General features: G+C 53.6%; 1 protein-coding gene across 7 annotated transcripts in view; it reads left to right on the forward strand.

Annotated features, from left to right (window-relative positions):
- Positions 1 to 17630, forward strand: part of CROCC (ciliary rootlet coiled-coil, rootletin) — a 53239-nt gene continuing 35609 nt past the window's right edge. The window contains exons 1-8 of one of the 7 annotated variants that reach the window (XM_060089037.1): positions 1 to 32; positions 6097 to 6238; positions 6859 to 7013; positions 15050 to 15235; positions 15335 to 15418; positions 15494 to 15555; positions 15639 to 15804; positions 16341 to 16447. In XM_060089037.1, coding sequence (XP_059945020.1) covers positions 6879 to 7013; positions 15050 to 15235; positions 15335 to 15418; positions 15494 to 15555; positions 15639 to 15804; positions 16341 to 16447 — 740 coding nt within the window. In that variant the 5' untranslated portion in view covers positions 1 to 32; positions 6097 to 6238; positions 6859 to 6878. Of the gene's footprint in view, positions 33 to 197; positions 421 to 5375; positions 5500 to 6096; positions 6239 to 6858; positions 7014 to 15049; positions 15236 to 15334; positions 15419 to 15493; positions 15556 to 15638; positions 15805 to 16340; positions 16448 to 17630 lie in introns of those variants that run through there. The other 6 variants (XM_060089036.1, XM_060089032.1, XM_060089033.1 and 3 more) reach the window with 6 other exon arrangements.

The following is a 17630-nucleotide window of genomic DNA, read 5'->3' on the forward strand; positions in this document are numbered from 1 at the left end:
GGTCTCGGCGGCAGCGGTGGTGTCGCGCGAAGGTAGGAGGCCCGCGGCGCGCGCTCCCGTGGGTCAGTGGCTCGGGCGCGCGGGGCGGGCTGCGGCGGGAGAAGGCCGCGGGGCCGAGATTGCGGCGCGCGCGGAGGGCGGGAAGGCGGGCGCGCGCCAGGGGGCGGGCTGGAGCCGCCATCCCGGCCCTGGAGGCGGTCAGGGCGTACGCGCCGCACCCCACGGCGCTGCCCGGCTCGGCCTCCTGGAGAGCGCGCCCGGGGCTTCTGCGGACATCCTGCCAGCCGTCCTGCTCCAAATCCTGCCCGGATTCCCGCGGGCTGGGGTAGGCGGCAGGAGGCGGGAGCCTGCCCGGGCGCAGCGGCCTGCAGACAAGCGCCTCTCCGCCCCGGGGGTCCTCTCTTTCCAGGCTGAGCTGCGGTAGGAGGCTTTTCCCAATTGTCACCACCAGCAGCGATAACTTGCTGCGGCTCCCTGTGGGCCAGGCACCGTCCTTGCCCTCCTCGCTTGGGATCGTGTTTCAGTGCAACATACGGAGTCGAAAGTAGCTCCGTTTTACCGATGAGGAAACTGAGGCCCTGAGCAGTCAATTGAACTGCCCAAGATGGCACAGCCTGTGCAGGGATTTGGGCCCTCCTTGGGTTACTCAAAGTAGGGCCTGAGACCCCACCCTCGTGCCAGTCTCTGGGGTTGCCGTTACGATCAGGCTCCCTTGTGATCTTTATGCCAACCCGAGAGGACAGTGCTCTGAGGCAATGTCTGTCCCTTGGTGGCCAGTCTCCCCGGCTCCATCTGGGACCTTGACTTGTCTGGGGGATTGGGACACTGGGGGAGGGGGCCATGAGGGTACCGTCGGTTTTCATCTGAGATTTCCTGTTTTCCTTAGCTAAGCTCACAGTAGGTGCTTAACAAGCAAATCCTGTGGCCGGATCAGACCAGAGGCTAAGGCCAGGCTCCTCAGTCAGGAAAGACCTCAGGAGTTAAAACCCCTGGATCTTGGAGGTTTCCTGGACTTAGCTCCTCCTCTCTGGTCTTTCAAGCCCTGGGGATGGGGGTCAACCCTCGGAGACTAGGTACCCCTCGCACTCAGGAGTCCCCTGTGGGGGACACTGCCTGGTTTTTACCTTGAACTCCTGCGAGGTGTTCAAGTGTTGGGCATGTGTTTGCTGGGGCCCTTATGGGAACTCAGTCTGTGGGTCACGTCAAACATGGCCAAGACTTGCTCTGTGTGACCCCCGCCAAACGGTTTCTATTTTTTTTCATTTAATTTCCTATATTACTACTTGTCTCCTAGCATTTATTCACTCACTCAACAGCTGTTCATGGGACTTTGGGCCTTAGGCCCTGTTGGAGAGCACTAAACAAGGACGACCTGGTCCCTGACCTTGGAGCAGACCGACGACATACATGTAGGAGAAAACAGTGAACAGTTACTGGCAGGAACCACTTGGGCTGGGAGGTCAGGGCTCACAGTCTCAGAAGGTCTGGAGTCAGCCATGAAAGGAAGGGAGAAGAGCATTCCAGGCAGGGAAAATGACAGATGCAAAGGCCCTGAGGTCGGAGCATGCTGGGTGTGTTTGAGAATCAAGAAGGCCAGCATGGCGAGAGTGGAATAGCCAGGGGAGAGGGGAGATGAGGTGGAGGGGTAGACCAGGGCTAGATTGAGCAGGCCTTGTTCACTGTGGCAGGACTTTGAATTTTATTTTGAGTGTGGTAGTAGCCAGCGTGGGGGTTGAATAGAAGAGGGATGCGTGAGAATAGACTGGGCTGGGGGACGAGAGGAAGTAGGGAGACCCCTGAGGAGCCATCTCAGCAGGCCAGGCAAGCAGTGGCAGTGGCTTATATAATATACATCAGAGACCTAGGGTGGCGCCTGGCATACAGTAAGCACTCCATGATGGTAGCCATTGTGTGATTGTTTAAAACTTTGGAACCAGGCATACTTCTCACCTGTGGCTTCAGCTCTTCATGGCTGGATGACTTTGAGCAAACCATTTAACTTCACCCAGCCTTCGTGTTGTCATCTGTAAAGTGGGTAGAACAGTACCAGCATCATGGGACTGTCAAGAAGGTTAAAACAGATACGGTACAGATGCGGAAATTGGGGCACAGAGCCTGGCTCATGGTTGGCTCAATATTTTTATTATAATTTCTAGTCAGCAACTGGAGAATAAAGAAAGGATAAGTGGGTGAGAGCAGCTGGTATGTTTGAAAGTCAAGTCATGAGTGGCCTTTGAGGGACTTTTTGGCTAGGGCCTGCAGCTGGACCTGGTAAATGGCAGCTTTGCAGGGTGGTCAAAGGACTAAGCAGGACTGGGGAGGGAGTGAGTGCAAAGGGTGTGTCCTCTGTGTTTATTCGCCCAACCATGGCTGAGGGTCTACTGTGTACCAGGCAGGGTTCTAGACTGGGTAGGGCGCTGGCTGGGGAAAGGCACAGAATAATTCAGTTCAGTTCACCAAGCACACTGGGTACGGGGAGGAGCGAATAACACTAGTGATGATAACACTAATAATAGACAACACATACGCACTATGTAACAGTGGGTAATCATTAAGGTAATTCTAGCTGATATGATAGTGAAATCCTGAAATCTCAGTGGCTTAACACAACAGAAGTTTACTTCTCATTTGTGAAAAGCCCTGTTCGGTGGCTTTCTACATGGTGACCCATGGACCCAGACCCCTTCTAGCTTGTGGCTCTGGCATCCCCTAGGAACTCAGCATTATTTCCTTCCAGCTGGGGGAAGGAGAGAAGTCCTTGTGGGAGGTTTTTATGGGCCAGGTCTGAAGTGGCACACCTTCTTTCTGTCTTAATTCTGCTGGTCAGAACTTGATCACATGGCCATATCTGACTGCAGTGGAGTCTGGGAAATGACTTCTGGCCATATTCCTAAGAAGAATCAGAAATGCTTTTTGGTGAACACAGAGCAGCTTCTGTCACACCATATCCAGGCACATAGCTAAGCATAGATCATCTTATTTAATCCTCATAATAGAAGCAGGCACTGTTATAATCCCATTTTACAGAAAAGGAAACTGAGGCTCAGAGAGGCAAAGTCATTGGCCATTGGCCCAGGGTCACACAGCTTGTGGGGAGGCACAGCCAGATTGGATTCCTGGCAGGCAGACGCTGAAGCTATAACATCCAGATCTTTCCTATGAGGAATTCAATTGTTCTGAGAATTGGATGGAAGCTGCAGACATTAGAAAATGCACATACACGCAGGGTTTAGATATGGTTTCTTGGGCTTTATAATAGAACCCAGAAGGACTGGAGGGGGAGAACTTTGTGGACAGAGCCAAGGGTTGGAATCACTCAGTGCAAAGGGTTCTGGCATCCTGCTCCCTTCCCCCATCCCCTAGGGTACTGGCTGGGGAAGGGCACAGAATAATTCAGTTCAGTTCACCAAGCACATCTGGGGCCCCCTCTCTGCCAAGCTGGGCGAGCAGGTCTGGAGAGCCTGGCCTGGGGTGTTTGTGGCCTCCCCCTGCTCTGGTTATGGGTGTGCAGCCTGTAGAGGGGATTTCTGGAGGCTGTCTGGAGGTGGGAAAATGGAGTCTCAGGGTTTTGTAGTGACAGCTTCCTGCCTCTGGCTGAGTTTAGTTTTGCCTAAATCTGGCCTTGGTTGCCATGGCAATGTGGAGGCACTTATTTTTTTGGCCCAGTGTGCCCTGTTTCCTGGTTATCCATTTCCAGAGCAGATTCCCTAGTTGGGGGTGAGGGTTCCAGGCTCCGCTTGGACTGATGTACATTTATGCAGCACCTGCTGCATTCCTGGGTCTGACTTAGACACGGTTGGTAGAGCGTTGAAGTGCAAATGCCCCGGTCTTGCCCTTGAGGCATTTATTGGGAGGCTGCCTGGCTTAAGTGCAAAGAACTTAGGGCTTCCCACTTCCCTGCAGCAGTGTGCCACTTTGAATAGGTAAGAGCCCCAACCTCTCTGTGTCCCGGTTTTCTCATCTGGAAATGGGTTGAGGTGAGGATTTAATGAGATAACATGAATGTGCCTCCTATGGGACATGGCATTAGAGCAGAGGGCACCCTGAGGCCATGGGCCAAGAGGTAGCAGGAGCCCAGACACATGGTGCTAATGACGATAGGAAGGGCAGCCGCCATTTACTCACTGCTCACCACGTGCCGGCTGTGGTGCAAACCCCTAACACTGTTCAACCCATTTAATCTTCACAGTGATAGGTGCTGGGAGAAGTATAGTATTGTATTTGTAACAATATGGTTCTTTGTATACACAAAACTCAATGATCTCTCTATATAAATATAAATAAATATATAAATAAGAGCTATATACACGTGAGCCTGGAATGTTGATGCCGCACACCCACTGAATGTACTTCCTCTGACAGTCTGGTCACCGGGCTGGCCCACCCTCCCCTCCTCCATACCGTTTTGGGGGTTGTGATGTATTTAATGTGTTCTCTTCCTTTATTTAACTGAACGCTGTGGTAGGTGCTATCAGTTTCATTTTAGAGATGAGGAAACTGAGGCTCAGAGAGGTAACTTGTCCAAGGTCATACTGCCAACAAGAGGCAGAGCTGGGGCTCCGATGCGACCCCATATCTGACCCTGATTTCAGAGCTGACAGCCTAACCACTACACCACACAGCCTCCTTGCCTTAGGGAAGGAACAATGGCAGGCAGCGGGTGGACCTCTGAGCCCCAGGGTCCGGGGTACAGGGACTGTACATTTCGGATTGTCGGATGAATGAAATCAGCATTGATCACATGCTCACTCTGAGCCCCGTGCCCAGTCGTCAGCTCTCTGTGCCCCCAGGTGACTCCATGGGATGGGTGCCAATACGCATCTTACACGAAGACAGGAGGCTCAGATAGGCAAAGTTGCTTTCCCTGGGGCACATAGTCAGTGCGGGGGTGGGGCTGGGAGTTGGAGAAGGGGGATTCAGCTCCTTGCCTGGACTGGGCAGTTCCACAGCCTGCACCTGATGTGGGAAAACGTCATCCCAGCACCCTGTAAAGACATTCTTAGCAAACTCTGTGACCCCTTTTCTGGGTCAGTAAAGACGGTCTTGAAGACTGGCCTTTCCCGCCTCCTGCGTGCTGACCCCACCCCCTGCGCTTGGAGAGGGTAGAGTGTGTGTGCACGCGCGCGTGTGTGTGTGTCCTTTCCCTCTTCTTTCCACTCCTTCCCTTTCTCCCCAACCTCCTCCCCTCTCTCCTCGCCTGCCCCTATTCGTCCTTCCTCCTCCTGTTCCCCGCTGCCCAGCTTCCCGCCCACCCTCTCCTTTCCCCTACCCTCCCCCCTCAGCCCCGCCCACCTCCCTGATCACGTGGGGGCGCCGCCGGATTTAAGACTAATCTGCCCAGCGCTCAGCACGGCAGTCTGGCTGTAGGGTGGGCGGGCTGTGTTGGTCTCCAGGGCCCTGGCGCAGGGCCTGGAGAGGGGTGCCCACGGCTTCCACCCCATGAACTTGGGGCCGGAAGGGTCGTTGGAGGCCCAGCTGGCACTGAAGGCCGTTATCCAGGTGGGTCCTCGGGGCTGTGACCACCCTGTCCAGGGCAGGGGAGTGTGGGCCTAGCAGGAGTGGGAGACGTGGGCACATCTTAGGGGTCCAGGCGTGGGAGAGGTGTGGTGGCGGGGTGCGCAGGGACCCCAGCTTGCAGCTCCCGGCCAGACTGGGGGTAGAGGGGTGCTCAGGGCTCAACTCCGTGACTCCCTTATCCAGTGCCCCTCGAGTGAAAGGGAGTCCCTACTTCCAGATTTTAGGGTTGAGGTGACCTCTGCTGGAGCAGTGGGGTCATCACCCATCTAGGGCGGGAGCTGGATTGGAGCCCCCAACGCTCTGTGCTGCCCTGGGAGGTCTGTGAGTGGGCCGTGGGCTTTGGTTTGCTTCTCTGGCCCCCGAGGGGGCCTCCTTCCCGGGGCAGGGGGCACACAGAGTATCCTCCCATTGGGCTTTTTGTGATTCTAACTCCCAGGCTTCCTTCCATTTGGGGATTTCCCGAGGGTCTCCTGGGCACCCACATCTTTGTTTGGTGCGGCAGGACTTTGTTTCTCTCCCACCCACGCCAGGGAGCCCAAGGTCCCAGGTTCTCCGCAGACCCTCCCTCTTTCCCTGCAGACACTGGAGAGCAGCATCCTGGGGTCGGGCCAGGAGAAGGGCCTGAACGTGCAGGACCCGGCCCAGGATTCCCAGCCCACCTGCCTGCCTGCCCGCATCACGGAGATTGTCACCCGCAACTTCTCCCAGCCTGAGAGCCCAGGTACCACTCCCCTTCACAGACACTGCCTGCATCTCACCTCTTCTCACATCCCCCTCCTCCACAGTCATAATGACTATAATGAGTGCAGCTTCCATTTCTTGAATAATCACTGTGAGGCAGGCACAAGCCTGTGATGGAGGGTCCCATTTTACAGATGAGGAAATGGAGGCTCAGAGGTGTAATTTTCCCAGACTTGTTCTCCATGTGATGCTGCTGGAAGGCAGGGCTGAGCATCCCCTCCTTGCTTGCAGGCAGCCTGCTGCAAAGACTTAAACCCCAAACACCACATTCTCTCCCAGGGAAGGTGTGAGCTGGATGAACCCAAGATTAGACGGGGAGGGCAGCTCAGCTTAGCTCAGGGCTTTGTAGAAGTATAAGGGGTGGCAGTGTCCATTCCCCACCCAGGCAGGAAGGCTGATAGGCCCCTGCTCCCCCTGGAGGGCGGCACCCACACCTCATATGTGGGTTGAGAGAGTCTGGGAAGGGCCCCCCCAGCTACAGCTCCTCGTGGGGACCTGGTCAATCTTCCTGCCTCCAGGGATGGGTAGGGCACCTGCAGGGGGAGGCGGTCCCTCAGGATGCAGGTGGAAGCTAATTGTGTGCCCACTGTCCCTCTCCAGCCCTGCTTCCGGCCACCGAGATGGCATCCATGCTGTCACTGCAGGAGGAGAACCAGCTTCTGCAGCAGGAGCTGTCCCGCGTGGAGGACCTGCTGGCCCAGAGCCGGGCTGAGCGCGATGAGCTGGCCATCAAGTACAACGCGGTCAGCGAGAGGGTGGGTGCTGTGGGGGTCTGAGAGCTGGGCTGGGGGCTCCCCTGCCGCAGGGGTGGGGAGACAGCCAGGGCAGGCCCGCTTCCTGGGCAAAATGTGGGCCCTGGAGTCAGGCCGCCTCCATTCAGATTGTGGCTCTGTCCACTTGAGCAGCCTTGAGCAAATCACCCTGCTTTGCGAGCCTGCTTTCCGTAGCGGGGACAGTAATATGACATGGAGCTATGAGGAATCAATGAGATGAGGGGATGAAGTGCCTGGAAACTGGGGTATTTCATTCCTGGCTGTCCCGAGCCTGCTTGGGGGGTGGGGCATGGAGAACAAGACCCCTAGAGGCCCCTGCCACCCCTTGAGTCTCTGGGCATCTTCCTGTGCCCCCAGTTACCTGGGCTTGGGGTCCACCCAACAGGCTGGGGTAGGCACAGGCAGCCACAGACCTGCCCTGCTCCTTGTGGGGGTGAGGCCCAGCAAAGGAAGGAAGGAAGGAGAAGCTGGGCCTGCCTGCAAGTCCAGGCAGGATTCACGTCCCCCGGGACCTGTGCTGCAGGGCCTGGGCAGGAGGTCGGTGTGAGTGGAGTACAGGTGGTTCTTAGTGCATTTTCTCCTTTAGGCCTCCAGGCTCGTGGGAAATGACCCTGGGGAGTTGATGGTGGCTGAAAGTTGGTGAGAGAGTTGCATGAGGGAGGGAGTGTGTGTGCGGATGGGAGATGTGTGGGTGGTAATAACACTCATCATAGTAGCTGCTGGTTACTGAGTGCCTACTGTGTGCCAAGCATGTGCTGGGTGCTTTATATTTAATGCACCAAGGTCGGGACCATTAGGATGCTCATTTAACAGAGGAGATAACCGAGGCTCAGAGAGGGAAAGCACCCTGCTTGGGGGTCACACAACCGAGGGCTCTGTGTTACAGTTTTGTTTCCTGGGTATGGGAAGAGGCAACCGGCCTGGAAGTTCCAGGGGGCACCTGGCCCTGGGAAAGCTGGAAGGGCCTCAGACGTGACCCCTGATGTTACAAACGGAAGATTGAAGCTGGCCCAGGGTCCCCTGTGTGGGACTGGCAGAGCTAGGGATGGCTGGACCCCTGAGCCGGGCCTGTCCACACAGGGGCTTGTATACCCGTGATGGGAAGGGGGATCTGTGTTCCTCTGTGTCGTTGTGGGATGTGCCCGTGTCCTGGCATCCGCCTGCCTGGACAAGCCCCTGACGTGTTGGGACTTGCAGAAGAGCAGGATGGTCACCAGCACTGGGGACCGTGCAGAGCTAGTTTTCCCAAGGTTTGCAGGGGGTGTGGCAGGTGGGATGGACGGAGTCTGTATTGTTGGTGGTGGGCCCTGAGACAGCCCCCTCCTAGTTTAGGCTGGTCATCTTCTGGCCCCTGGCACAGTGTCAGGCCCCTGGGGGCTGCCTCTTTTAAATGCCAACTTCTGACTGTCAGGCTAGCACTGCCCCTCAGGCTGGCATGGGGAGGGAAGAACAGGTGGAGTTAGCGGGTCCCTTTTCTGCTACGACACAGCTGTGGGGCTGGGCCGGTTGGGGGAGCTGCTTTAGTCTAGAAAGTTTCCTTGTGTGGCTGGAGAGGCCCCTGAATAGCATGTAGAGCGAGGCTGGCAGGAGACTGTCCTCTGTCTGAGATGTGGCCCCCTGGAGGCAGGGGCTGCATGACAGTGACCTTGAGGCCTTTTCCTGGGGGTGGGTCCACAGGGAACCTCAGAGCCTGGAGATCACCTCATTAGAGATGGGGAAACAGGCCCAGGGAGGGGACGTGACAGGCCCAGGGTCGGTGGTGGAGCTGGGCCGAGACCCCTGGTCCGGGGCTCTGTGCTCCTGCGGCACGGTCACTCTCTGCTGCCCACTTGTCCCCGGGCTGCAGGTGACAGGGCCTGCCCTTGTGGCCATAACTGCTGCACGTGTGCTGGCTTAGGGGGCCAGTCAGTGAGGTTGTTCCGACCCCTTAAACCTCACAGCGTCCCTGGGAAAGGGGAGTGGAGGTGAGGTCAGGATCTCTGTCCTATTGACTACATGTAGGGAAACTGAGGCAGGGGCTCCCAGTGTCTACCTCCCAGGTCAGAGGGAGAACCTCAGGGTCCCAGTGGAGGCCCCCGCTTCTTCCTGTCCCTGATGAGCAGGTGCTGGGCGAGGCAGCTGGGATGGGAAGGAGTCGGCTCCACAGGCCAGGCCCCCTGCGCCCCCCCACCCCAGTGTCCATGGCAACCTGGACCGGAATGGCGGAGGCTGGGGCAGCGGTTGCTAGGGGAGACAGTAAACTTCTTTCATCCCTGGCTTGGTAGCAGCCTCCTTCCCTCTTGAATTACAAGTAAAATTGAAAGGCTGCTTGGTGAGCAGCAAAGTTTGTGGAAAGGGGTGGGGTGTGGCCAGGAGTGGCTTGGGTCTGGTGGTGAGCACTGGAGGAGTGGTGGAGCATTTGGCGGCTGCAGGAAGCCCTCTAAAGCCGAGAAGCAGACAGCAGCTGGTTCACACAGATGTGCAAAATGCACACAACACAAGCCACAATCAGACCCTCCCCACACACCAAGACAAACCCACCTCGGGGAGACACTCAGATTCACAGAAGCTGCCCAGACACCGTACAATCCCACCCACATGCACAATCACACACCATGGTATATCCCGCATACCCACACCGCAGACAACACAACATTGTCTCACAGCTCCTGGACACCTACAGCCAGACAAAGGTACACACAAGTCCACGGACGCGTGCAGAGCCCAGCTTCGCTCCCCAGGTCCGCCCACTTGTGACTGTGCACACAGTCATACAGACACATGGACACACGGGTGCACACGAAAATGTACCCATCGCCCATAGCACAACGTAGACCTTGGACTGCAGCTGCACCTCACCCGGTCCCTGTGAAGGCCCAGCCCCAGAGACACACAGGGTCCCACATGGAGACAGATGACAAGACGCACCCCACCCACACCCAAGGAAGCACCCGCATCCGTGCACAACACACTCACAGCATCTCGGTGCCACTGTCGCCACACGCAGATGTGGACGCTCTGCCCATCACCTGACTTAGGTGGACTTCACGCAGGTACTGGCCACGGGCCTGCAGCACACCCTCCAGGCGGAGACCCCCTGCACATTGCCTTCTCCTCCACCCTCAGACCAGATTCCCCCCCACATAAGCTGAAGCCCCCAAGCAGCCTCCGTGGGCACAGTCACCCTGCCCAGCGGTGTCCCCGGGGGTGGGCGTGGTTTTGCCGAATATCGGTTTCCCTGTGCACTGAGGCCGAACAGAAATACGGAGACAGGGATTTTGGAGGAAGAGAGAGATGGCTTTATTTTTCTGCCAGGCTGAAGGCAAGACACAGCAGGCTAGCGCCTCAAGAACTGTGCCCCCTCTCCTTGGGAATCAGGGAAGATTTTATATGTGGGGCTCGCAGTCCGGGGTATGTGATAAGGATCAGAGTAGTGAAGGTCTTGCATTCTTCCTTTCCTTTGCATTATTTCAAAACAGTCATAGCTGGCGTCAGGTCGCCCAGTGATTGGGGTCCGGCGGTCTGGTAATGGTGTCTGTTTGCCTTGTCCGTTTGCCTCTGTTTTATCAGCTGGTGACCTTGTTTCTTTTTTTTTTTATATTTATTTTTAATTTTTTTAACATCTTTATTGGAGTATAATTGCTTTACAATGGTGTGTTAGTTTCTGCTTTACAACAAGGTGAATTAATCATACATATACATATGTTCCCATATCTCTTCCCTCTTGCGTCTCCCTCCCTCCCACCCTCCCTATCCCACCCCCTAGGTGGTCACAAACCACCTAGCTGATCTCCCTGCGCCATGCAGCTGCTTCCCACTAGCTATCCACCCTACGTTTGGTAGTGTATATATGTCCATGCCACTCTCTCACTTCGTCACAGCTTACCCTTCCCCCTCCCCATATCCTCAAGTCCATGCTCTAGTAGGTCTGCGTCTTTATTCCCGTCCTACCTCTAGGCTCTTCATGACATTGTTTTTTTTCTTAGATTCCATATATATGTGTTAGCATACGGTATTTGTTTTTCTCCTTCTGACTTACTTCACTCTGTATGACAGACTCCAGGTCCATCCACCTCACTACAAATAACTCAATTTCGTTTCTTTTTATGGCTGAGTAATATTCCATTGTATATATGTGCCACATCTTCTTTATCCATTCATCTGTCGATGGACACTTAGTTGCTTCTATGTCCTGGCTATTGTAAATAGAGCTGCAATGAACATTGTGGTACATGACTCTTTTTGAATTATGGTTTTCTCAGGGTATATGCCCAGTAGTGGGATTGCTGGGTCGTATGGTAGTTCTATTTGTAGTTTTTTAAGGAACCTCCATACTGTTCTCCATAGTGGCTGTATCAATTTATATTCCCACCAGCAGTGCAAGAGGGTTCCCTTTTCTCCACACCCTCTCCAGCATTTATTGTTTCTAGATTTTTTGATGATGGCCATTCTGACCGGTGTGAGATGATATCTCATTGTAGTTTTGATTTGCATTTCTCTAATGATTAATGATGTTGAGCATTCTTTCATGTGTTTGTTGGCAACCTGTATATCTTCTTTGGAGAAATGTCTGTTTAGGTCTTCTGCGCAATTTTGGATTGGGTTGTTTGTTTTTTTGTTATTGAGCTGCATGAGTTGCTTGTAAATTTTGTAGATTTTCAGTTGTTTCATTTGCAAATATTTTCTCCCATTCTGAGGGTTGTCTTTTCGTCTTGTTTATGGTTTCCTTTGCTGTGCAAAAGCTTTGAAGTTTCATTAGGTCCCATTTATTTATTTTTGTTTTTATTTCCATTTCTCTAGGAGGTGGGTCAAAAAGGATCTTGCTGTGATTTATGTCATAGAGTGTTCTGCCTATGTTTTCCTCTAAGAGTTTTATAGTGTCTGGCCTTACATTTAGGTCGTTATTCCATTTTGAGTTTATTTTTGTGTACGGTGCTAGGGAATGTTCTAATTTCATACTTTTATATGTACCTGTCCAGTTTTCCCAGCACCACTTATTGAAGAGGCTGTCTTTTCTCCACTGTATATTCTTGCCTCCTTTATCACAGATAAGGTGACCATATGTGCATGGGTTTATCTCTGGGCTTTCTATCCTGTTCCATTGATCTATATTTCTGTTTTTGTGCCAGTACCATACTGTCTTGATTACTGTAGCTTTGTAGTGTAGTCTGAAGTCAGGGAGCCTGATTCCTCCAGCTCCATTTTTCGTTCTCAAGATTGCTTTGGCTATTCGGGGTCTTTTGTGTTTCCATACAAATTGTGAAATTTTTTGTTCTAGTTCTGTAAAAAATGCCAGTGGTAGTTTGAGAGGGATAGCATTGAATCTGTAGATTGCTTTGGGTAGTAGAGTCATTTTCACAATCTTGATTCTTCCAATCCAAGAACATGGTATATCTCTCCATCTATTTGTATCATCTTTAATTTCTTTCATCAGTGTCTTATACTTTTCTGCATACAGGTCTTTTGTCTCCTTAGGTAGGTTTATTCCTAGATATTTTATTCTTTTTGTTGCAATGGTAAATGGGAGTGTTTTCTTAATTTCACTTTCAGATTTTTCATCATTAGTGTACAGGAATGCCAGAGATTTCTGTGCATTAATTTTGTATCCTGCTACTTTACCAAATTCATTGATTAGCTCTAGTAGTTTTCTGGTAGCATCTTTAGGATTCTCTATGTATAGTATCATGTCATCTGCAAACAGTGACAGCTTTACTTCTTCTTTTCCAATTTGGATTCCTTTTATTTCTTTTTCTTCTCTGATTGCTGTGGCTAAAACTTCCAAAACTATGTTGAATACGAGTGGTGAGAGTGGGCACCCTTGTCTTGTTCCTGATCTAAGTGGAAATGGTTTCAGTTCTTCACCATTGAGGACGATGTTGGCTGTGGGTTTGTCATATATGGCCTTTATTATGTTGAGGAAAGTTCCCTCTATGCCTACTTTCTGCAGGGTTTTTATCATAAATGGGTGTTGAATTTTGTCAAAAGCTTTTTCTGCATCTATTGAGATTATCTTTTTTTTTTTTTGCGGTACGTGGGCCTCTCAGGCTCCGGACGCACAGGGAAGCCCTATCATATGGTTTTTCTCCTTCAATTTGTTAATATGGTGTATCACATTGAATGATTTGTGTATATGGAAGAATCCTTGCATTCCTGGAATAAACCCCACTTGATCATGGTGTATGATCCTTTTAATGTGCTGCTGGATTCTGTTTGCTAGTATTTTGTTGAGGATTTTTGCATCTATGTTTATCAGTGATATTGGCCTGTAGGTTTCTTTCTTTGTGACATATTTGTCTGGTTTTGGTATCAGGGTGATGGTGGCCTCATAGAATGAGTTTGGGAGTGCTCCTCCCTCTGCTATATTTTGGAAGAGCTTGAGAAGGATAGGTGCTACCTCTTCTCTAAATGTTTGATAGAATTCGCCTGTGAAGCCATTTGGTCCTGGGCTATTGTTTGTTGGAAGATTTTTAATCACAGTTTCAATTTCAGTGCTTGTGATTGGTCTGTTCATATTTTCTATTTCTTCCTCGTTCAGTCTCAGCAGGTTCGGTGACCTTGTTTCTGAAATGCAAAAACTATAGGGGGTGATTTGTTATCTAATGTAAGTGCTGGCACAAGGGGATGTAACTCACAGAGCTAGGCGTGATTGGTGCTGAATGTAAATTACAGTGTCAGGGAGTGAGGTTAGCTTTGTCAAGTTACTACAAATTAGTGAAAGTTAAAGTAAAACAAGGAGTGATTAACTCTTTCAGGCCAGGTTATGTTTCTTCTCTAGCCTGTTCACTGTTCCCTTTATTCTCCTTGTTCTCAGGCGAGGGAAAACTTCATTTCTGTATTTGCTGCAACAGGGGTGGGGCTGGAGATGACTCTCAGCTTGGTGGCTCACTGGGCCTGTCCTGCCATACTGCTTAACACAGGCCTGGAGGGCTGACCTGGCCTGGCCCCATTACTAGCGTGGGTGAGAGTAGTTGCCCTTGCCATTGGCTTCCCTGGAACCCAATGTAGGTGGGCACGTGAATACCCTGCCTGGGCTTTTGCAGGCCAAGCACTGGGCTGGGCTCTCGTGCTGTTGGTTCTCCCTGGGCACTGTCGCTCCTCTGTTGGTCCTGCTTGTCCTCAGCGGCCTCCACCCTCCTCCCTTCCAAACAGCTGGAGGAGGCTGAGGGGCCCCCTGGGACCAGCGGGTACCTAAGGGTGTTAGGGGGTTCCAGGCTAGCGAGGCAGTCAGAGCCGGCAGGCATCCTGCCTCTGCCCCCGGGGTCTGATGATGAAGGGGCTGAAAGCTGCCTGTGGGTAGGGGAAGGCGGTGACCGCAGAGGCTTCCCATGAGGCGAGGGAGAGGAGGGAGCCCAAGGCTAGGCTGGGCTGAGAGGGCGTTAATAAATCACACCTTATATTAGAACACATGTGCGCACCTCTGACAATCCTGAGTGCTGTGTGTGGGGGGAGTGGGGCGGGGTGAGTTCATCTGTGTCACCTTCGGGGTGTTTTAGGTGGCCTGTGTGTGTTATGTGCGTGCATGTCTCTAAGCTCAAATATGCATACGTATATTGATGCCTTTTAATGTATTCACGTGTGCTCATGCTGTTAATTCATTAACACTGCTACTGCCACTGTTCTAAAATACAATGGGGAACAAAATCGAGGCTTTCCTGAGCTCACTTAGGGTGGGGGTGGGGAGACAGGGGCATGAATCCAATAATTATCCACCACAGGGGGTTGGGTGTCTTGGAGGAGAGGCTCACGGTGTACCCAGGGCCTTTAAGGTTTACCCCAGGTGCATCTTTGTGTTTTGCATGCACACGTTTGTGGGCCCACCTGCATGTGTCCATGCACACCCAGTCTGTGTATCCGTGCTTGCCCAGTCTGTGTGTCCATGCACGGCTGCATTACCTGTGCACACGTGCATTGCATCCTGGGATTGCCCACATGTGCCTGCAAGGCACTGTGGGTCCAGGTCCAGCCTGGCGCCCCCTGCAGAGGCCTGTGACTGCCTTCCCGGGGGGCCCAGGACTCTCACCCAGGGCCCTTCCCTGCAGCTGGAGCAGGCTGTGCGGCTGGAGTCTGGGGAGCTGGAAACACAGGAGCCCAGGGGGCTGGCACGGCAGAGCGTGGAGCTGCGGAGGCAGCTGCAGGAGGAGCAGGCCTCCTACCGGCGCAAGCTGCAGGCCTACCAGGAGGGCCAGCAGCGGCAGGCCCAGCTCGTGCAGCGGCTGCAGGCCAAGGTCAGGGCCACCCACTCCTGCTCCTGCCCACCCTTGCGCTCACTTGGCCCGGCCCCCACGCCCCCTGGGGCTGACCGGCCACTCTCCACGCATCCCCAGATCCTCCAGTACAAGAAGAAGACCTCGGAGCAGGAGCAGCAGCTGCTGGAGAGAGCCGCGGAGCTGGAGCAGCAGCGGCTGAGGGTGGGTGCCGGGCTGGGGCAGGGCAGACGCTTCCCTCCACGTGCCCGGCCTGATGCCCCCGCTTCTCCCACCCAGGACACAGAGCACAGCCATGACCTAGAGAGCGCCCTCATCCGGCTGGAGGAGGAACAGCAGAGGTGGGACACAGCGGGGATAGCACGTGGCTGGCAGGGCTGTCCTGTCCGGCCACGCACCCACTGGTCCCTTTTCCGCCACCCAGAAGCGCCAGCCTGACCCAGGCGAACGCTATGCTCCGAGAGCAGCTGGACCAGGCGAACTCGGCCAACCAGGCTCTGAGTGAGGACATACGCAAGGTGACCAGCGACTGGACACGCAGCCGCCAGGAGCTGGAGCAGCGGGAGGCAGCGTGGAGGCGCGAGGGAGAGGTGGGCACCGGGGAGCTGACCCGAGGGGAACGGCCTATGGGGGAGGGGGGAGGGGGAGGGGAGGGGGAGGGAGGGCCCTGCTGGTCAGGTGAGCCCTTTAGTAGAGGTACATGGTTGTCATAATAATAGCCTTGATTAGCACATACCACGTGCCAGTGCCAGGCGGGCGATTTCTCCTCTGTTCCTCATAGTGACCATATGTGGAAAGTGCCATCATCCTCCTTCTAAAGAGAGGTTGAATAGCTGCCCAGTCATGCAACTGGCTGGCTGGGATGCAAACCTACGTCCCCGGCGCTTTCTGCCCTTCCTCACTGCTGCTTGCAGCCCGTGGAGGCTTTGAAATCCAGCTCCCTGAGCCAGCGGGAGGCTTGAGCTGGTGACTGTACAGCTCCAGCCCAGCCCTGTATGCGGGCCCAGAGCCGGCCCACTGGGAGACCCACCCCCCTGGCCACGGTGCCTCCGGGGTGGTCAGAGCTGGGGCAGGAAGTGGGCCGGCCGCCGCTCCAGCCCCTCACTCAGCCCCCTCTGCCCTCCAGTCTTTCAACGCCTACTTCAGCCAGGAGCACAGCCGCCTGCTTCTCCTGTGGAGGCAGGCTGTGGGGGCCCGACGGCTGCTCAGCGAGGTGAAGATGTCCACCGAGAGGTGAGGAGGCCTGGCCTGCGGAGGGGCGGCTCGGGGAGACGCTGCGGCTGCCGGGAGACAACCCCGCTTTGCACACTGAATTCAACTCAACTCAGTTGAACTTCGGTCCGACCCAAAACACCTACTGTGTGCCGGGCCCTACGGAGAGGCAGAGGCAACTAGTAATAATTAACTCTTACCAAAATCATGGTGGTCACTTAGCATTTACTTAATGTACTTGCTAAATTGGCTATTTATGACCAAATAACTAAGGCTAAATACTAACTATTTGGTATTTACTAAATTTACTGTTTCCTAGTCATTACCAGTAAATAGTAAACGTTTACTAGGTGTTTGCTCTGAGCTAGTCTCTTTGTACATTTTATTTCATCTCATATCCACAGTGTCCCTGTGAGGTAGGAACTGGAATGATCCCCATTTTACAGATGAGGACACTGAGGCTCAGAGAGGTAGAGTGACCTTCCCAAGGTCACACAGCAGTAAGTAAGTGGCTGAATCAGGATTTGCAGTTCCTGCTTTTAATCAACTATGATATTCAGCTTCTGCTACCAAGGACCTCGCAACCTCTAGAGAATTCCCTGGAGGTCCAGTGGTTAGGACTCCACACTTTCACTGCCAAGGGCCGGGGTTCAATCCCTGGTCGGGGAGCTAAGATCCCACAAGCCGTGTGGCCTGGCCAAAAATTAAATTAAATTATTTAAAAAAGGAACTTGCAACCTCCAGACTGAGGAAGTGAGTGGTCAGTGACGTGAAAGTGGAACAGAAAGGATGTCCTGGATGCTCAGAAAACTGGGAGGGGTGGGGAGGTCAGAAAAATGCTTCACTGAGGAGGTGGAATTTGCTCTGACTCCAAGGGATGGGTGGGGTTTTAACTGGCAGAGCTGAGGGCACCCCAGGCCGAGGGAACAGCAGGAGCAAAGGCTTGGAGGAGCGAGAAAATGGCAGCCAGTGGGGTTGAAGCAAAAGGCAAGTGAAAGGAGGTCAGGTTGGAAAAGAGCCCCAAAGGCCTCCTGCCGCAGGGACTTGGTCCTGCTTGATCTTTGGGCTGGTGAGGCTGCAGTGGGGAGAGCCTAGAGGCAGGCAGACCAATTTGTTTCCTTTTGTGCCTTAAGCATTTGAGCCATGATCTTTTGTTGAGATCATCTACTATTCTCTCAGTATCCAAATTTCCAGTTGACTCACC

Source organism: Mesoplodon densirostris, chromosome 2 (assembly GCF_025265405.1).
Source record: "Mesoplodon densirostris isolate mMesDen1 chromosome 2, mMesDen1 primary haplotype, whole genome shotgun sequence".
Classification (NCBI taxonomy): domain Eukaryota; kingdom Metazoa; phylum Chordata; class Mammalia; order Artiodactyla; family Ziphiidae; genus Mesoplodon; species Mesoplodon densirostris.